This window comes from Pleurodeles waltl, chromosome 3_1 (assembly GCF_031143425.1).
Source record: "Pleurodeles waltl isolate 20211129_DDA chromosome 3_1, aPleWal1.hap1.20221129, whole genome shotgun sequence".
NCBI lineage: Eukaryota > Metazoa > Chordata > Amphibia > Caudata > Salamandridae > Pleurodeles > Pleurodeles waltl.
Window position 1 is genome coordinate 724,531,377 of NC_090440.1, and position 20,251 is coordinate 724,551,627.

At 45.8% G+C, this 20,251-nt stretch overlaps 1 protein-coding gene across 1 annotated transcript in view; it reads right to left on the reverse strand.

Annotated features, from left to right (window-relative positions):
- The window catches only part of LOC138284568 (intermembrane lipid transfer protein VPS13C-like), a 953,192-nt gene that overhangs the window by 677,776 nt on the left and 255,165 nt on the right, over window positions 1-20,251 (reverse strand). Inside the window, exon 5 of the mRNA XM_069223471.1 lies at window positions 1,041-1,142. Coding sequence (XP_069079572.1) covers window positions 1,041-1,142 — 102 coding nt within the window. The remainder of the gene's footprint in view (window positions 1-1,040; window positions 1,143-20,251) is intronic.

The following is a 20,251-nucleotide window of genomic DNA, read 5'->3' on the forward strand; positions in this document are numbered from 1 at the left end:
AGTGAACGAGCAAAACAGGGCTTGAAAGGTTGAGGAATGCCCCTAAAGGCAGGTTCCCCTTAAAGTGATGGCTTCAAGGATGGAGAACAAAACGGCTTAAGCTGACACAGTTTGCCTCATACGAGGTGAGCAGCCATGAGTGGGGAAGGGCAAGTGCTGCACCTTCCACCAATTAACTTACTAATGCACGTGTTCAATAATATGTGAATTTTCTAGAGTCAGACACACTCCAAAGACATATTTTTACCTGAATCCTTCACGGTTTCTGAGAAACTTTGAAAATGGATTTGAGAATGGGGTTTGGAAGATAAACAAGTAGTTTTTGTGTACTTTACTGTCGTAATTAGAACAAGCTAGAGCTACCTCAAAAGAATGAAAATGTATTTGGCAAAATTGCGATGTTACTGTCAAAACAATATAAATATACTTATCTCCGGAAATCAACAAATGGATCAGCAAATGAATTTAAATCGCAAGAAATGACAGTGAGGAGGAGTGAGGCTAACTGGAGGCACATTTTGAAATTCACTGCACTGGTTTTCGCCACAGTTCTTAATGACAATGCCAATCACCGCATGGTCACAGGGGAAGAGTCTTCCTCGCTGTTCTTTGAATGGATTGCAAGTGCATCTGCATGCCTTTTTAATAATTATTTTTCTGGTCATCAACCTGTAATTGGGCGAATTTATTAGATCTGTGCTGCAGTTATTCTAGACAAAGAGCTAGACCTCATCGTAACAGGCTATCATTAAAAACATCTAACGTTTATGGAAAAAACTGGATGAAATTTAACAACACAGGGAACATGCATTTCTAGCGATGAATGTAAGAGTCGAGAATGAAATGAAAACGTGATAACTATCAGTTTAGCACCTTCTATCCAGTGTCTACAACTTGAAAGAGTGATTTTATACAGTATCAATCACTAACGTGTAATCTACCTGCAAAGGCAAGAGCAAACGGAGAATGTAAAATGTTAATGTTAATAACAAACGAATGAAAATACAAATGTAAAATGTCCGTCTGTGTGTAATCGTTACCTTTGTCAGCAGCTTTTTGTAGAGCTTCTTCGATTTTGGATAGCTCCCGCTGCTTAGCTTCCTGAAGTTGTTTGTCTTCTTTTTCTGCATCATACTTAATGCCTTGAGAAAAAACACAATAAAAATGACAACAAAAGTTCAAAAATGTACCCATGTATATATTGTATTACATATAAAACTTATATAAATCATGTAAGCAAAGAGCTGTGTGTGACACGATTTAGATTCCTACGGCCTGGACACAGCTCTCTACCGTTCCAAATTATTTCACTTATTTCATTTTATATATGAATAAGCTATACTATTAAACAAGCATTTGCAATGCAACGTGTCTCGCATTTGGTCGAGTTAGAGGTATTAGCGTTGTAAACTCCTAACCGGACTTTTCTTGCCACATAAATTGGGGGGGGGGGGGGGGAACAAGCATGATCGCGCTAAGTAAAACCCAGCACGATTGCGCTGCATGGAAAATAAAAAGATAAAGTAGTGCAGAAACCGGGCTGAAAACATGGAGCCTAGTGTGTTGTCACTGTTGCTGTGTAGGTGGGCAAGACACTGGAAAAGGCATGACGTATGTATGCCTTTAACTAATGAAAACAAGCAGATTCTAAATTCAAGGCCACGAACCAATGAAAGTGACAGGCATGACCTGGGTGTGGTTAAAGCCCAAAGAGATATTACAACAGGGACAGAGCGCTTGTGCGCTCAACCCTAAAATAAGCATGTTTATCATGTTACATCACCTATTTATAGAGATCTCTTTTAACCATCAATAGCAAATTGCACAGTCTAAATGAACAACCCTAATATGATCATTACAAAAATGGCATCACTGACCGAGCCAATGGGGTTGGCTTCTATTTTTTTTAAATGATTTCCATAGCTGCCACGTTTTCAGTATGCTTATGTGTGACATTTCCATTACTTCAGTTTGTCTGTGTGACATTTAATTGCCACATGTGTGACACTCAGTGACACTACGCAGTCAGAGGAAAAAAAGCGGTCATGATCATGTTATCAGTCAGAGGTGATGTACTGTATTACTTCCTTCTGTGCAATAATCTGGACTACAGGTCACCAACATATATTTTCGAATCATTTGTAACTTCCTAAAAAAATAAAACCCCATGTCATGAGTGGACAAGATGTCACAAGGACCCTGAATCAGTGAACATCTCAATGTAGAAAGTCATGTGAATGGGCAGCATTTATTTACATGGGATGAAAGGGTTCTATCACAGAAGATGTAAACTAATGTTGCTGAATCAATATTAAGCAACATCATAAATCTGTACATAGTTCTTTTACACTATAGATATGAAGTTAGGGGTACTTGTAATAACCATTTTTTATAACAGTAGCATATTTCCTTTTTGAGCAAATAACTTACTCTCCAGTAACTTCATGAAGACTGCATGCAGCCTTTTTAAGTCTCACCTAACCACGCGCATGTGCTGTCGCAGCAGGGTACTGAATACAGTGAAGGGCTTGGAGACCCGCTATCACTTACCATTTGCAGGCTCAATTGTCACTCTTGTTAGTTGCCTCCTAATTGGCCACCATATGCCTGACATAACTTCCTTTAATTTTTCCGGTGCATGGACAAAGTACTAATTAATTTAGTTACATTTTTGTCCTAATGCTATTTTGCACTCTTTTAGATCACTGTTTTTTTTACATTTCACTTTTTTTGGACAACATTTTTTGCATCAGCATTTTTTCCAGATCAGCATTTTTTTTTTTTTTTAAACTTTGACTTTGTTCTATAGAAGTTTTTTCAATGACACCTATTATTAAAGCAGTCCATGTAACTGCAGTGCTTGTAGGTTGTGTTCACTGCCATTTTTGTTTTTTGGTGTGAGTGTGTGTATATTAGAACTTCAGTGCAACCCGCACCCTTATTGCTTTCTCTCTTGCACCCCTCTCCTATTTCTCTTCCTCCTCCTTATTCCTGAAGTTTTTTTATTTCCTTTTGTTTGCAGTTTTGTATATTGACATCTCCACCGATATGTATTGGAGCACTCTAAATGAGCACCCCGCTGGCATTATGCAAGGTCACATTCCTTCTTTTTTAAGGTACAGGGAGATTAAGTAATTTGCCCAGAATCACAGGATACTGGGTCAACACCGGGACTCGAACCTGGTTCCCCATTTCCAAAGTCGGCTGCTCTGATCATTGTGCCACATCCTATCTTGTTTATTATTCGGTATATTAGTTTTGCATTTAGAATAATAATAAGCATTTTTTTTTTTTTTTTTTTTTTAACTTTCACTTTGTTCAATATGGCTTTTTCAATGGCATGGATTAGTAAAGTAATCCGCGTGACTGCAGTGTTTGTATTACTACTTTTTCAGATCAGCATTTTATTTCCTCAATCGTCACTTTTGTGTGCAGCCTTTTACTATTTTGGATGTTACTTTAAAAAAAAAAAGCACTAAATATTAATATTAAAGCAGTTTGTGAGACTGTTTGTGTTTTTAGTTTGCATTAATTGCCTTCTTGTTGTTTTGATTTGTGTGAAAGTGCATTTGCTTTAGGACTTTGGTGCAACTCGCACCCATATTGCTTTCTCTCTCGCACCCCTCTCTGCATTTCTCCTCCTTATCGCTGCCACTTTTGGTTTCTTGTTTGCAGTTTTGTATAGCGACAACTCAATGCAAAGGTATTGGAGAGCTTCACATGAGCACCAGTTATAACACACAAGGTCACATTCCTCTTTTTTTTAGACACAAGGAGATTACATGAGTTGTGCAGAATCACAGGATGTTGAGCTGACACCGGACTCAAACCTGGTTCCTCAGTTTCAAAGTTGCAGCTCTGACTATTACACCACATCCTATCTTGTATATATCTCAGTATGATATTAGGTTTGTATTTAGAGTATCAGCAAATGTGACATTTTATTTGAAATGTTGTACGGGTGTCCATTCCATGAGGTGGATACATGAACTATTTTTTTTTTTTTTTACAAATTGTTTTGGTAATTGACTCGGATCTTTTTTCTCGTCGATCTGCTTCCTCACATTTGTCTGTGGTTTTCACAGCAGTCAGTTGACAGTGATTGATCGATAAAGAGTCTGGGAGCAAAAATCTGATCATTTGTTTATTACTAGTGCAAACTGAAGTTGCCAGTAGGTGCGCTCTCAGGACTTCTCTTTTTGGTGCTGTTAAATTTGAAACTGTGTATCTGTAAGTATAGCTGGAAGCTTATCTGTGATGCCAACGCACCCCATTTATTTCATGTGCACAAGACTGCTGCCACAGTTGTGGCACTTGACTAAGACATCATTTGTGGGGCATAGTAATTCTCAAGGTTTGTTGATCAGCACTCATTTTCTTTGTATGTGCTTCAATTAATTTAGATTATCACCTTAGCTTTAGCACTGTGGCTGCTTTGCTTGTGCCTTATTTTCCAAACATCTGGTTTCAAATCAAATTGACTTTTCGTTTCCTTAACAGTCACAATATTCTTTTTTTTCACATGATAGGCAATTGCAAGCTGCATGAACTGCAGTTTCTAGAAGGTAGGTCGCATTGTATTAATTTAAAATAAACCCTTTAATCAGTTCCAAATTTCTGACTTATGTGCGGGTGATGAACTGCCTGACGTTTTACACACCTTTTTGGATTGCAGTAGATTTATTAATGAAAACGCATTGCTTTGATATAATGGATCAAAATGTGTCACTGAAACTTTTCTCTGCAAGGAAAAGTACAATCCTACCAGCATGTCTGTAGGAGGTTGGTCCTCTATCTAGTGTATGGAGTCCAGGCAACTACACCTTGGTTTCCAGAGGCTAACATGAGATCACCTAATGCTTTAAAATTTGAAGTAGCTTAGTCGAGCAGTTAGGGTAATCTTGGGAAAGTGCAAAGCATTTGTTGTGCTCACAATATCAATCATGTGACTCACATCCTCAAAGGAAAAACTCGAGATCAATTTATAAAAATACTTCAGGTTTTTATATCATTTTTGAAACCAAGATTATCAAAATTGGTTAAGTACTTTTTAAGTCATTCGTTTTTCAAGTTTTAATAAATGCAGTCTGTGTGCGTATTTACTCATCATAGGAATCAATGGAAGGTCACCTGTAAAAATGCATATAAAATCATACGTTCGCTTTACCAAGTTCAGCTTTGGCAGGTTGGTCACAGTCATTGGTGGGCATGCTGTGCCAGCAGGAGAAGTTAGGGGGCTTCTGGATCCAGCAGGTGCATGCAGCGTTGGAAAATCTCTTGGAGCTGGTGCAGGGCCACTGCGAGGGACCACTTGGAAAAGGTCTGCAGGGGCAAGTTTAAAAGTGGTGCCTTGGGGTCCCCTTACGGTGTCAAGGTTGCAAGGGGAGACGGACCATTGGGGCACAGCTGGTTCCTCGTTGCAGGGCAGCTGGGTGCAGTACGAGTTGTTGATCCAAGGGCTGTGCACAAAGATGCCTCTCTGGTCTAGATGCAGGTCACGGGCAGGGTCGCTTGCAGGCCAACGGGGGCACTCTGGCAGAAGGTCTTGGGTGTTCCTGAAGTCCCTTAACTTCGGCTTCCTTCTGGTCCAGTTGCAGCTTAAGGGGAGCTGTTTTACTTGGTTTCCGATGTGCACTGACCAGTACCTGGGGTATTGGCACAACTCAACCACTGGAGGGCGAAGTCCCACCAAACTCGGCACACTTGTGGAGTTTGTCCTGGTGGTCGATGGTGTGTCATTGGGTCTGGCTGCGACTTCTGGTTCAGGAGCTATCAGCCAGTCAGTGAAGTGACCATCACTGGCTTGTTGGCTCTTGCTTTGTTGCAGAGTGGTGCCTCCACTGAGAAGGGAGATCTTGGGTGATGAGTGAAGCCTGGAGGTCCCCATGGATTGTAGGGGTCCATCCAGTGTCCAGCTTCTCCTCAGCGGCGAGGGTCCTTGGTGCAGCAGCAGGGTTTGGTACCTTTTCGTGGTGCAGCAGGTCCACGGTTCTCTTGCTTTGCATCTTTGGTACTGGTCCTTTTTGTCCTTTCAAATCTAAAATCTTGGTCTAGGGGTGCCCACTAAATACTAAATTTAGTGGGCGTTTTAGGGGGAACATGGTAGTGCCCAATGGGACACTTACCTTTGGGTGGCTACACCCAGAATAGTGACCACTTCCTGTGGGAAGGGTTACTGCCCTAAACCTCATTGGCTATTTTCCTCTATTCCAAGATGGAGGAAACTGAAAAAGAGGGTCCACCTTGCAGGCAACACCTTAGGGGTGGTGCATGCCAGGTGAGGACACTCATCCTACCCTTTATTAGGTTTCCAACCTTTGCTCCCGCCAAAAGTGAGTGTTTGCAAAGGGGGATGCAAGCTGGTGCTGGCAGCAGGCTTTGGGGTTGAGTTTCAAAAGCAGTAAGCCCTTTGAAGCTCACTGCCAGGACAGAACACATTCCTGAGTGAGGGGTGTTAGCTCCTCCACCCAGGAAGGTTATTGTCTCACAAACTGGAGAGGCAGAGCTCTCCCCCAAGGTTTGTATTTTGGCTGTCTGGTGGTGGCAGCTGAATAGGACCAGTTAGCAACCATACCAGGATAGTTAGCTTTTGCAGGGGGGCACCTCTAATGTGGCCCCTGGGTACATTTAGGGATACATCAAAGACTGGCAGCAGTTTCGATTTATCATTTTGAGTTTTTGATACCAAACAACCCAGGGTTCAGAGGGGCCATCATGTAACTGGGAAACTCGTGTTGACCAGTGTCCAGCACATGTATTAAAATGGCTGCTCTGTTCACTCACTACATCCCAGGTTTGGCAAGGACACAGTGGGGGACATGTTACACATGCAGCTATGCCCTCACATATAATATGGAGCACCCTGCCTTAGGGCTATAAGGCCTGCCAGAGGGGTGTCTTACCCATAGTAAATGCAGTGTATGGTGAACAGGCACACATGCCATGTCAAGTTTGAGTTTTAGGTTTGCACCAGAACACTCAGCCTGCAATGGCAGTGCTGGGTGCATCTGGATGCATGGCTCGCAAGGGTGGCACAACCAGTGCTGCTGCCCTCAGGGGCCTACCCCTAGTACCTAACACCCTGGGTACATAGGTACCCACTTACTAGGGCCTTACAGTGGTAGTTAAGGGTGTATCCAATTGTGCCAATGCATCACAACAGATTTAGGGAAAGAGCTCCGGGCCAGGGAAACTGGTTAGCAGGGGCCCTGGGCACTACAGTTTCTAGGGCACATCAATATCAGGCACAAAGTGGGGGGATAACCATGTCAAAAAGAGGCCCTAACTCAAAATGTCTTCTTGTCCTCCACTGTATAAATCACTGAGGGTCATGCATGAGAGGTGCCACTTGTCTGTTTTGGCAACGGGCATGTAAGGAAATAAAACAAAGCTGCTGTCCACAGCCTCAATCTACCTGGGCCAATTGAGAAACTCTACCATCTGTATAGTCATGATCCAGCTGTTAAATGTTTCACCCGATCAAGCTTCCCTTAGGTAGTCTACATGGTACATCCAGAAAGGCTTCCCTTAGACATACCACATGGTCCATCCAGAGTGGTTTAGAGGCTGGGTTTACTCATTGGAAGAAACCCGGGCTTCTTTCCTATAAATAACAGTGCAATCACTGCCAGTGCAACCCAATGCTTTCATTAAATGGAGCCCCCTGGATTGTGCCTTGTACTCTAGTAAACCCAGCGGCACTATTATGCATGATTAATGCATTGTTGTGTTGTGATGTGGTCACCAGCACTAAAAAGTGTTGCATGGCACTTGGCAAGGCTGGATTTCTGTAAGAGCAAACAAGTTAATATAAAAGATTCTAAATGAAGTTGCACCTCTTTAGGGGTGTGGCCAGGATGGTGGACTGGGCGGCTGCATGAGCGCTAGCTCCGAGATCGGCCCACCAATTATTCACCATTATCTTGTGGCATCCGGGTCCCCCAGATGTTGGAATGTGCCCTGGGGCAGTTGGCAGCAATAAACGGCAGCGCTGCCTGCATGCGAGGGCGACGGTCACGCTCCGGAATCGTGCGGCCTACCTATAAGGAGCGTGGATTTGTGCCACTGTACCTGGCTTCCTGGAAGCTGCAGTATGCAATCAGCCTAATGACCTGGAGGTTAGAGTTCGTCGGGCTGCTGGTAGAGGGTGGCTGCTCTGCGAGGGACCCGCAAGGTAATAGGACGGCTCGAGCCCTACCTAAGATCATCTCAGTATTAGCAGGCACCCGGGCGAGATAAGGGGCCACAAGGCGCAGGCCCCCGGACCAGGGAGGTGTGCTGATATGCCTCCAAGGTAGAAGGATTGCATGCCAGAGACTGCATTCTCCTTCTCCCCCCGTTGAGTCACGCTTGCATCTGCCTGGAGTTTACTTAGGAGGCCTTGCCCGGATTGGAGGGCTATGGTGGAATAGGTAGCACCTGGAGATCCACTGCCTGTACTTTTGGGATGCTGCCTGGTTTCCTGCACATGGCAGCCTGGGCCTGACCTGTGATTGGCTGAGGTGAGCGGGGGGGGGGGCATCTAGCTCTGCTCCCCTCCTATTTTGTTGTGCATGTGACCTGTGCCCACATCTGGTGTCCAACAGCTTGTGGCTGTCTGGAACCACATCCTCCTTGGCCTTGGGGACATAATTAATCACCTCTGCCTATCAGAAAGTGGCTTGCTCGCCAGCCCTACAGCCCCTATAATGAGGTGCAGGGCTCCCTGTTTGCCCTTCTGGTGGTCCTCTAGAGACACGCTTCAAGGGGCGCCCTGGCTTGCAGCTATCCTGTTTGGAGGCATTTTCTACTCCCATCATGATGAAGCCTAAGGTGAATAAATTGGCCATGCACCCTGACGGAGATCATGCCCCTAAATCTCCAGCGCTCAAAGATCCCACTTTGGACACTACTACAAATGAGCACTACCCTGCACACTCACTCTGCACAATTCGAAAAAGTCCTACAAGCTATCTCAGATACCCAAACATCTCTAGAGGCCAGAATAGACGTGATTTCTAAAAATGTCAGTTTACTGAGGTATGATCTTTGTAAACTGTCGGATGGAGTGGATGAGGTAGAATGAACAGTGGCGACCCCCGAAACCATCAGTACAAGTGCTGCAGGACCACCTACTGAAAATGGAACAAGACGTAAACTTGCTGCATTGCAGAGTCGAGGATGCAGAGGGGGCAATCCTGCCGAAATAATATTCGATTTTTGGAATTTCCTGAGTGAGCGGAGGGCCCTAGTATTGAGTTGTTTCTAGAGGGCTGCTTGATGACAACGGTGCTGTTGGACAAGGTCCCAAAATTGTTTTCGGTAGAAAGGGTACACTGGACCTTTGGCAAGCCACCCCCACTGGGTGCGAGTCCTCACCTCATTATAGCACGGATGCTTAATTAGAGACAGACTTATTGCTTCAGTTATTTTGCTCTAAAGGCCCTTAGTACTTTAACGATGCTCAGATTACGGCTTACTCAGACTTCACTGTGGTGGTTCAACATCAAAGGAGCTTCTTTCAGAAGGTTAAACAACAATTGCGAGAACTGAACTTCAAATATGCTTTTCTGTTCCCTGCCAAGCTCTGCGTTGTCAAGAGAGTTAAAACTTATATCTTTCTGATGCAGGAGTAGGCTTGCTTATGGTTGCACGCTAGACATATCAAACCAGATCCGGAACAGGTCGCAGACGCGGTGACCTGGTTGGTGGCAAAATCTCGCAGACACAGGCGCAGGCTGTTGGTCTCCAAGCCGCCCGAGACATGGTGAGAGAGGAGCAAGCCTGTGTTGTCATGGAGATTTCCCAACATGAGTATAATCCCTTCACACTGCTATGTACTGAGGAACCACCTGCCTCCGAGTCAGAGACTGGGGGCTCTGGACTCTCCTTATCGGATATTAACCGGGGCCCGCAATTTACACCATGATTGGCAGGTGATCTGTGATGGGCCTTGTGGCCCCCCGGGCTGGAATGTTGTGTCCGGGTCTGGCCGGTTGTATTGGATGGCTATAGTGCATTCTAAGGGGGGGGGGGGGAATAGCGGGGTGCAGCATAGGTGAAGAGTTTATTCCTGTAGTAATCAGATACTGTGTTGATATGTTTTTTACTTATTCACTGAACAGCTCTCTTCCTTCTAGGTAATATTGCCCTATTGCTAACACCTGTTATATGACTTGATGGGGTACCGGAGGCCCGAGACACTGTTATGGGCTCAGTCTGCGGACATTTTGCTCTTCCCCCACCATCGATACCGAATGGACATGTTAATTTTGTTAATATTTACTGTGTATATTTTACGCTTTCTATGGGGTTGTGGCAAGGGTGCATTCGGTGCACAGGCCTGGGACACAGGAGTTATGTTACATGCTTGTTTCATTGTAAACGGTTCCTATGTTATGATGAGTGACAACATGATGGGGCACGGGAAGAGGGATAGGTGGGCTACTGGAACTGTGATGCCTTAGTTTAGAGCCTTTGGTGATCATGACTGTTACTTTTACAGCATTGACTTGGAATATACATGGCAAAGCAACTCCAGCCAGATGGCATAAAATGTATGTGTACTTGCGACACATACATGTACATATAGTATGCCTTCAGAAAACTCATCTCACCCACAGGGAGTTACAGAAAGTGAAGAGGCAATGGAGTGGGCAGGTTTATGGGACTAGTTACTCAGCATATGCCAGAAGGGTACTCATCTGGGTCATCCCTGAAGTACCTCTGGTAAACTCTAAGACACTCATTGACCCCGAAGGCAGATATGTTATACTCAAAGGGAAATTAGCAGGGTGACCTTTATATGTGATATCAGAATATGCACCCAATACGGCTCAGGGTGCCAAATTATACCCTCTCTCCGACCATGCTTCTGGACCACCAGGGACCAGGTTTTTGGGAAGGTAACTTTAATTGTATTCATGACACTCATCTTGCTAGATCACTACACACTCTCCCGGGAACTCTGGGCATATTGGTGACCAAACACTTCCAACAATTCGGTCTGGTCATACTAGCTTGATAGATGTCTGGTGCTTGGGACACCCAGGAGAGTCAGAGTACTCCTACTATGCCCCAGGCCATCAGGTGCACACCCACTTATATTACTTTTTCTAGAACGCATAATGCTGGCCCCTCATTCACATTTTCGGTTATTTGGGTAGGACTCTCAGACCACAATCCCCTAATGGTAACATTTTATCAGGGGGGACACGGACATCCATACCAACATGGCATTCCAGCACAGAGACACTCCAAGATGCTGCCTACAGAGCAATATTGGCCGCCCACATCACTGGTTATTTTGGGGGATAAAAGAGGGACTGCAGGATATAGGGGGCTAGAGTGGGATGCCTTGAAGGTTGTCATAAGGGGACACTGTATGGCCACTAGCTGGGGTATGCGGACTGGCTTACCCACTCTGTGTTAGATCTGGGGTGTCACATAAGGATGTTTGAGAAAGACGAGGACAGCTCCTGTCCAATAAGCACACATCGTCAATACCAAGAGGAATCCCGGAGGCTGTGTGATTATGATTATAAGATTTACATCACTCAACAGCACACACAGGGAGATAAACCTGGCCGTACATTAGCATGGCTGCTACACACCTAGTCCCCCTGCACACTGATTGGTGTTATACGTGACAGGGACGGGCTTCTACAAAACAAAAAGTGCGTGATTTTTTGGATTCGCTTTCGCTACACCCACTACCCCCATTACAACTTTTGGAGTTGGAACAGCCACTCCAAATAGAAGAGATCCACCAAGCTATACACTAAATGGCATGTGGGAAAACCCCTAGTATCGATGGGTTTCCTGGGCTACTATGCCTCTCTGGTTCCACAATTGCTCTAGGTCTACCAAGAGGGCCACCATCTGAGTACATTGCCTGACAGCATGTGGGAAGCTCGGATAGTGGTGGTACCGAAATCGGGATGGGACCCCCTGGATGTAGGCTCATAATGGCCCCTATTAATGCTAAACATTGATTATAGGATTGTAAGTAAAACCCTGGCCAACTGGCTGCTCCCAACTCTCAAATCACTTGTCCACCCCGATCAATGTGGATTAGTACCCCACAGAGTGATGCATAACAATATTCGTATTCTCTGCCATATTATAGATGCTATGTCCATGAGATATGATATACCAGTAGATGTATCCTCAGTTTTTGAAAAGGTGTTTGATTGGACATATCTGCTCCAGGTTCTGGAGGCTTTTGGAGTGGGTCCTTATTTCTCCTGTTGGATTAAGCTGATGTACACTACCCTATGCGCCCAGGTCTGCATGGGCCATCAGATCTCGCGCATTTTCGAGGTTCATAAAGGAACTCGACAGGGCTGCTCCCTCTAACCTATACTTTTTTGCTCTTGCCATGGAGCCCTTGGCAGCCCAATTACGGAAGAGGGGCCCTGATTGGGGGTATCAAGATTAAAACTGACTGACATGTCATGTCCTTGTACGTGGATGATGTACTTATTTATTTGCGGGATCATGCAGTCACACTGCGTAGGCAGTATGACTTAGTGGATGATTTCTAAATATTATCTGGTCTCAGGATTAATGGGAACAAGTCCTGTATTTTTCCATTACTTCAGAGAGAAGTGCCTCAACATGAGGCATTACATACGGAATGACTTCCATGGTCTTTTGACTCTTTTTAATATCCCTGTGTTAACATTTATCACTCGGAAAGGGATCTGGTTGATGCCAATCATGGCAGGGCCCTCGATTCCAAGCGCCGGTCTCTGGATTTCTGTACCCGTCTCCCCCACTCTGCCATCAGTAGGGCTTCTGTGGCCAAAATGGTGGTTCTGCCGTGACTTCACTACTATTTACTGCTCTTCCTCCTAGATCCTTTTTTCGAACCCTTGCGGAGCTTAGAGCAGGATCTGATTTAGGGGCCGATTGAAAGCGAGTAGCATTCAATTTATTGTGTTGCCCTAACTTAGAGGGGGGCTTGGCTATTCATGACCTAGAATTGAATTTTGTGGTGGCTCAGTTGCAGTGGCCAATTGTGATGGTTTGCAGGTGCTGGGGCGGTAGAATGAGGCTTGGTTAAGACAGACCTAGGGACTATTAATGTACTGGGCTGGCTGCTTGCCTCTGGCCTGCCAGTCAAGACACTTGGGAGACTTACCTAAGCGCTAAAGATGGTCTGGAATTGCTATGTCCAATCCTCATGCGCACCAACGCCTTACGCCCCCCGCAGCTGCCGCTTTGGTGCGTGACAGCTCATGACTCGCTCCCGTGGCGAGATGCTGGGCTTGAGCACTTAGGAGACTTGTATAAGGAAGGGACTTTGATGTCTTTCTAGGAGCTGAGAGGGACTTATGGGGTTGGGGTTGGGGCTGGTCTCTTTTTGACTAATATGGGACTCTGGGCAGTGATAGGGGAGATCTGGGCCTTAGGTCAGTGTGAGCCGCTGGTACACTTAGGGTTGCGGTGCTTCTTGACCCGTGGGTTGGGCTGGTGGACGGTCTCAGTCTTGTATGCAACATTGCGGGCAACAGCCGCCACACACAGATCACAGTAGAAAGAAATGGGAGGTAGGTCTTAAAATAGAACTGTCCAACAATGGTCCATGGCACTGGAAAGGGTGAAAATGATCTTGTGAAATGCTTGCTTAAAATTCACTCACTTCAACTTCTTACATGAGACTTATCTTGCACCACATAGTCTACATAAGATATTTCCAACGTCCTCACCAATGTGCCCCTGATGTGGCTGTGCGGATGCCACTTTCCTTCACGTGGTATGGGAGTGCTTGCCGTTACAATGTGCATGAGAACAGGTACAAGAGCATCTCTTGGCCATCATTGATGTTCCCTTTGCCTGTGAGCTGCTACAGTGCTTATTGGGAATTATGAAACTTTCTAAACGCACCAAGGATTATCTGAGATTTGTGGACTGAGCTCAGACTTTGTTCAAAAGACTTATAGCTATTGCCTGGAAGGCCCCTCAGCCGCCAGCAATAGACAGCTGGCTCAGAGTGATGCATAAATGGGCCCTTGCAGAGGCAGATGCAATGGCTAAGGACTGCAGGATCCAGGTCGGCACTGTTACTGCTACTATGTGGGACGCTTGTATACTCAGATTACATGCCAAACTACACCCACTCCCGCAGGGTGCCAGCGATGGCCCGGGAGCAGAGGTAGGCCGTTCTACTTGATTTATTTCTTGCTTCACACCACCTCAGCTTATCTGCCCTGCCAAGCTTCTTTGAGGAGGGGTATCGTGGCCTGGCTGCCCCTCGCCTTCCCCACTATTTTTCACTGCAATCACAAGAAGGACAACCAATATATAGGATGCTTGTTTTCCCCCTTTAGATGCCCCACTGTTGGAGTTCATGTGGAGGCCTCCTAGGGCTGATTCCTGACCATGGGAGGGGCCTCCTGCTAATCAGTCAGCTGATCTGTTATGGTTTCAGTTTAGGATTTATGCACTTGCACCAGGATTGATTTTGCAAAATCAATCATTTTTCATCACTTGTATCAATTATTCATATTGTGTCGGCTCCATTTATGTATCACATAATGTATCACAAAAGTGTGATATACAAACTGTGTTTGAAACTTTGTATTAACCCCTTATTCTACAACACCGGTTATGCATGTTTATCACTGTGGAGGCATTTGTGTGATATACATCCGCATAAATCTAAATAAAGAGGTTAAAAAAAAAAAATGAAGATGCATCTCTCCCATCTTGCACTGTTTGGGAGAGGATGTTCTCCTCCGGGACCTGTGGCAGCACTTGTGCAACCGTATCCCACAAGGTATGGAAATAACGGTCCGCGAGGCATGCAGTGTTTACTGACCACAATGCTAAGTGGTGCAAGAAAACATTTTCTTGCCTAAGCTATTGGGCCTCTTGGATTCCCTGCCCGGGGGAGAGACAGAGGAATGCAGCATGGGAAGCTAAGGGTTGGACTATCAAGCTCTCAAGGGTGCAGTGTTGGGTGAGGAAAATAGGATCACTCGGGGGAAGGCATGGCAGCTGGCAATTGTCCTAATCACAGGAGCCCTCGTGCTGGGCTCGGATAAGTTCCCAGAAGGACATCAGTCAGTGTTTCATTAGTGGGCAATAGGGTTTTGGATGAGGAAGCCCCAGCTGAAGCACTTCGAACAAGACGTTAGTCTTACCACCACTGAGGGAAGTTCAAGGTCAAGGACCTCTGTTGCCCTCTTCACCACCACTGCATAAGATGCTGCTTCCTCCGTAGCCATGGTGGGTGAAAAAAGCAAGCCAGTATCTGCAGAGGTGTCCAGTCCACTGGCATTACCTAGCTCCTCATCCCAGTCCAATGATTTTGGGATCTCTAACTGGTATTCTAAAGGGTCCAGTGACCCCTCCCACTCATCCCCCATGCCTGGCTGCTTTATAAACTGCTCAGGCAATGACCTAGGACCAATCGGCCCTGCCGCCACCAGAACCGGCATCAATCAACGTTGTTCCGACTCCAAGTCGTTAGGGATGAGAATGCCAACACCATGAGAATTGGCATCAGGATCAGCACTGGAGAAGGTTGCGTTGGCACAATCGGCATCGATCTGTGAGACCCTATCAGAGTCGAGGCCGGAGCCATCGGCGCAGAACCTAATTGGGCCTCCTCCAACTCTGTGGGCCCCAAAGGCGTTCACGGAGGGGTCAGCCGGCACAAAGACGAGGCGCATGACCTCATCAAATACTTTAAATTGAATGGGGGTTGCTCCAGCTCCCAGATACAGGGGGAGGCACAGAGTCAGACTAGGCTATGGCTCCACAAAACCGTGCACGGAACGCCTATTTTCCTCACTTGTAGCATTGGCCGATGGAGGTGAAGTGGAAGTCAATTCAGACTTCTTCTTGTGCCTCTTCCCCAAGTGCCCTGAGGATCTCGAGTTGGACGAAGAGGAGTTGGGGCTCCTGGAGTGGTCCTGTGACCTTCTCCTCGATCTGGACTGAGACCTCCTAGGAGTCGTGCTTGCTGGTTCCAACTGCTGGGGCCGCAAGCAGCTTTAGGGACCGCTTCCTCAAAGCTTTCGGTGTCATGGCCCGGCAGTCCGACCATGACTGAGTCATGGTTGCACTTGAGACACCATAAACAGAACAAATGGGGGTCCATAACCAACATCGTACTGTGACATGCGTAACACGGCTTAAAACCTGTCTACCTTGAAGACATCCTCCACACACTCTAAAAATGGTTGACAAAAAGTAAAAAAAAAAACTGGCAAAGAGAGGCAGAGGGGTAGCTCTTCCCCCGTTAAGTGTTAACTGCCACGATAAGTAAATAACTGACATCCGGGATTCTAGGTGGCACCCATATAGGTGACAGCAACATCACTTCTGGCACCAACAAAACCGTGCGAAATCAAACAAAGCCACTCAACAGCATGCAGGATAACTGCACACGCAAAAGTTTCTGGATACAGTCTAACACCTGGGGAAATACAAAGGTAAAGAATCTGCAGCTAGAAGTCTCCAGCAGATTACAGTTACCACACTAGAGACAACAGCACTACAGCCGTCACCATAGCAAGAACAACAACTAACAACAACGACCATTAATGTAGCTGCAAACACATATAAAAGCACTCAGGAAACAAAATGGCAAGAGGCATGCAAGTAATAATCTCAAACAGGTAATCTGGATTGCATTCCAGTATATAGTTTTTTTTGTTGGCTATGCCACTATAGTGAGGAAGCAAATGTGCAAATCAGCCTTAGTCCTGCTCCAATAAGAACAGACCAGCCCAAATATGAAGCTGTGTCCTATCAACACAAAATCCCTAGACTTGTTTCGGCCTGTTGGGTCACATCGAGGCACAACTTGAGTCCTAAGGAACAACAAGAGCAGGTCCCAAGTCTAGGTACATTCTTTGCAGCTAGGGCCATCACACTAAGGAACAACACAAAGAAGCTTTGCTAAGCCAATACGTCTGGTTTCAATTTGATATATGTGCATAAATACAGCCATGCACAAATATGCATTGTAGAAACTTGGGTTGTTATTGGAGTAGGGTACAACCCTGCTGAAGCAAAAGCCACACTCCGTGTCAGGAAGAAACACCAGCAAATGCCAAATTAAACTGTGCTTAACATACTGGTAGCTTGGCACAAAGCAGCCAGACTTAATTTAAAGGCAATCTGTGGAACACGCAACACACACACACACACAACACACACACCCACTTGAAGAATCCTACACAAATTTTGAAAAACAGAAGGAAATTTAATAAATAATTCAAGACCAAAATGACAAAAATCCAGTTAGTAGACCCAGAGTGAATACATTTTAAAGGTTTTGGTGGTTACAGTCCAAATGCAATAACAACATTTATCTGGTCGCAGGGGACTGGGTCCAAGTCACATGTTCAGGCAGACCATGATAGAGCGTGGGCCAGACACAGGACTGAGTTTCGTCTGTTGACAAAGTACCTTCTGGCCTGGGTGTCAATATGTGGAATTCTTGCGTTGAGCTGCGTGGGCAGCATTGAGGGTTCGTTGTAGAGGAGCAGTGATGCAAGGTCAGGCATCGAGATGTGTTGTATAAAGGCAGAGTCAATGAAGCTGAGTGATGGGAGATTGCAAGGAAGTCTGGAGTTGAGATGCAGCGTGCTATGTCATCATCCAGGAAACTCTTGGGGCTGTGAGGACTTGCACTGAGATGCGTTGTTGTCTAGTGTGAGATGTGTTGCGCTGGGTCGGTGCTAGCATCAAACTGCGTTGTACTGCATTGAGATGCACAGAGTTTTGTCAGCACCGACAAGCCTCTTATGAGCCTTAAGTCAGAACAGGAGGCCAGCTAATTGACCCTTTGAAACTGACAGGTCAGGCACGCTGGCCACAGCAAGTCAACCCACAGGAGCATAAGAGCCTTTAACAGGAAAGCAGGCCTTTGGGCAGCAAAGCAATTCCCAGCAGCAAGTCAGCCTTCAAGGTTGGGCAGTCCTTGTTCCCAGCAAAGTTCACAGGTTCAGAAGTGAAGAATGGGTTGGAGGATCCTAATTCTATATCTGGTGCCTCAATTTCAATAGGATAGATTTCTGGATGCCCCCCTTTCAAAAGTGTTTGGAATTTCCTGCCTCCCTGACCTGGTCCAAGTCTGTCTGCAGGCACAATAGGCTAGTGTGAAGTCCTTTGTTTGAGGGCAGGGCACAGTCCATTGAAGTGAGGGCAGGGCACAGTACATTGAAGTGGAAGTCTCCTAGATGACAGTTCTGCTCCCCATCAGGTCAGAGACGGCTCATTCTGCCAACACCCAGGCCGTCTACTTTGATGCTGTCTCAGAGGAATATACAAAGGACACCTGCCAACTACACTTAGTCATGTGACCCAGGAACAGCCTACAGGCACCAAATGGTTAGGACAAGAACATTCCAACTTTCTTAGTGTCATTTTCAGAATTGGGACTTAAAATCAGACTTTACCTTAAAAGAGGATTTTAAATTACAATTCCTCAGGCACCAAACTTGACTTTCCTACCTGCTCCCAATCAAAAGGCAGCATTTAATAACTCAATGTTATCCTATTCAGAGTAGTGAAACAATTTTCTGAGTTTTTTTTTTTTAACTAAGACAAAATGTAAACTTAAATATACACATCCAACTTTTTAATTACAATGCACCCTGCCCTATGGGCTGTTCAGGGCCTACATTAGAGGGTCAAAATGCATTTAAAAGGAAGGTATAGGCCTGACAAAATGTTTACTTTGCCAGGTTGAAACTGCAATGTAGGAAAGCCCCTCTTTTAGCATGGTCACACCCCCCCCCCCCCCCATCCTCATCCCCACTTTTTGGCTGATTTCAGTTGTAGTTTCAACTGAAAGTGCACTGGGTCCCTGCTAACAAGGGCCCCGGTGCCAGATCTCTTTCCCCTAAAACTGCATAGTTGTTTCTCCAATTGGCAAAACCTTTAACACCCTCTGTAAGTCCCTATTAAATGGTACCCCTAATACAGAGGGCCTGGGTTACTAAAAAGTGTCTCTAAGGACTGCAGCATGAATTGTGCTACCTTAAGGGACACCTCACCAAGCACATGACAGGCTGCCATTGAGACGGCATTTCTTGGTGCAGATAAAAGTGAAAAAAACAACATGGCATAAAGGCTAACTGTAGGAAGCTGGCTCTCTATATACTATATCAAAATGAGTTATAGGGTGCACAGAGTCCAGGGGTTCCCCAGAGGCTTAACAGAGGCTAAAGTAGATAATACTAATGCTGTCCTTTGTGGTAGTGTGGTCGAGCAGCTAGGCTTATCAGAGGGTAGCGCAAACATTTGTTGTACACTCACAGGCAATAATTGAAGCATACACTCAATGACTAACTCCAGTACAATTGATTTTATGTAACAAAAATATATTATGTTACTTTATTTTTAGCACCACAAGATTCAGGTTGCAGTTAAGTACATTTGTAAGTAAGTATCAGACATATGTATCAACGCCACTTTGTTTCAATTTGGCGAGTTAAACGTTTTTCGAGTAAATAGCATATAGGTTTTAAAAGTAGTGCAATTTTCAGAACCAGTTCTGGGGAAAAAAGTAAGTACGATTTTGAGGTAAGTACAAGACTTACAGTTACAGTTTCTAGGGATTTGGATGTTCACAGGTTGGGGTTCAGGTTAAACCCAAACACCCTCCATCAGCAATAAGAGGCCGGCTGGGTGCAGAGGTCAAAAGGTGATGTAGATTTAACATGGGTTCCTATGGAGATTGGGGGCACTCTGAATCAGGCCTGCTTGCAGGTAAGTACCAACGTCTTCAGAGTGCAGACCTGGGGGGTTTAGGTGAGCAGCGGAGGGGCCACAGGTCAGCACCAAACACAGACCCTCAGTGGAGCCGGGGCAGCTGGTGCAGGGTGCAAATACCGCATCGGGCTCCAAATGCTTTTGAAAAGGGGGGACCCTGGAGGTCACAAGTAGGCTGCAGGCTGGGTTCAGGAGGTTGGTTTAGGAGAACCACAGGCTGGACAAGGAGGAGGGCCATCTGCTGGACGTTGCCGGAAGGGTGTTTAGATTCCCCAAGGCAAGGGGGCTGCGGGTGCAGAGGTACTTCCGCCTGGCACTCTTGCGGTCAGGGGGGTCCTCTGGATTTAGGCTTCAGGCATCAGTGTTGGACAAGAGAGGTCAATCCAGGTTGGACACTAGGTCAGAATCACCTGGGGACCAGCTCTAATCGGTGAAGTCACCTGACACGGGCCGGGGGTGTCAGGTGCAGAGTCGGCAGGCCTTGCGGATCTGGGACAGTGCTGGATTATCTTCCTGGACAGGGCCACTGTCCATG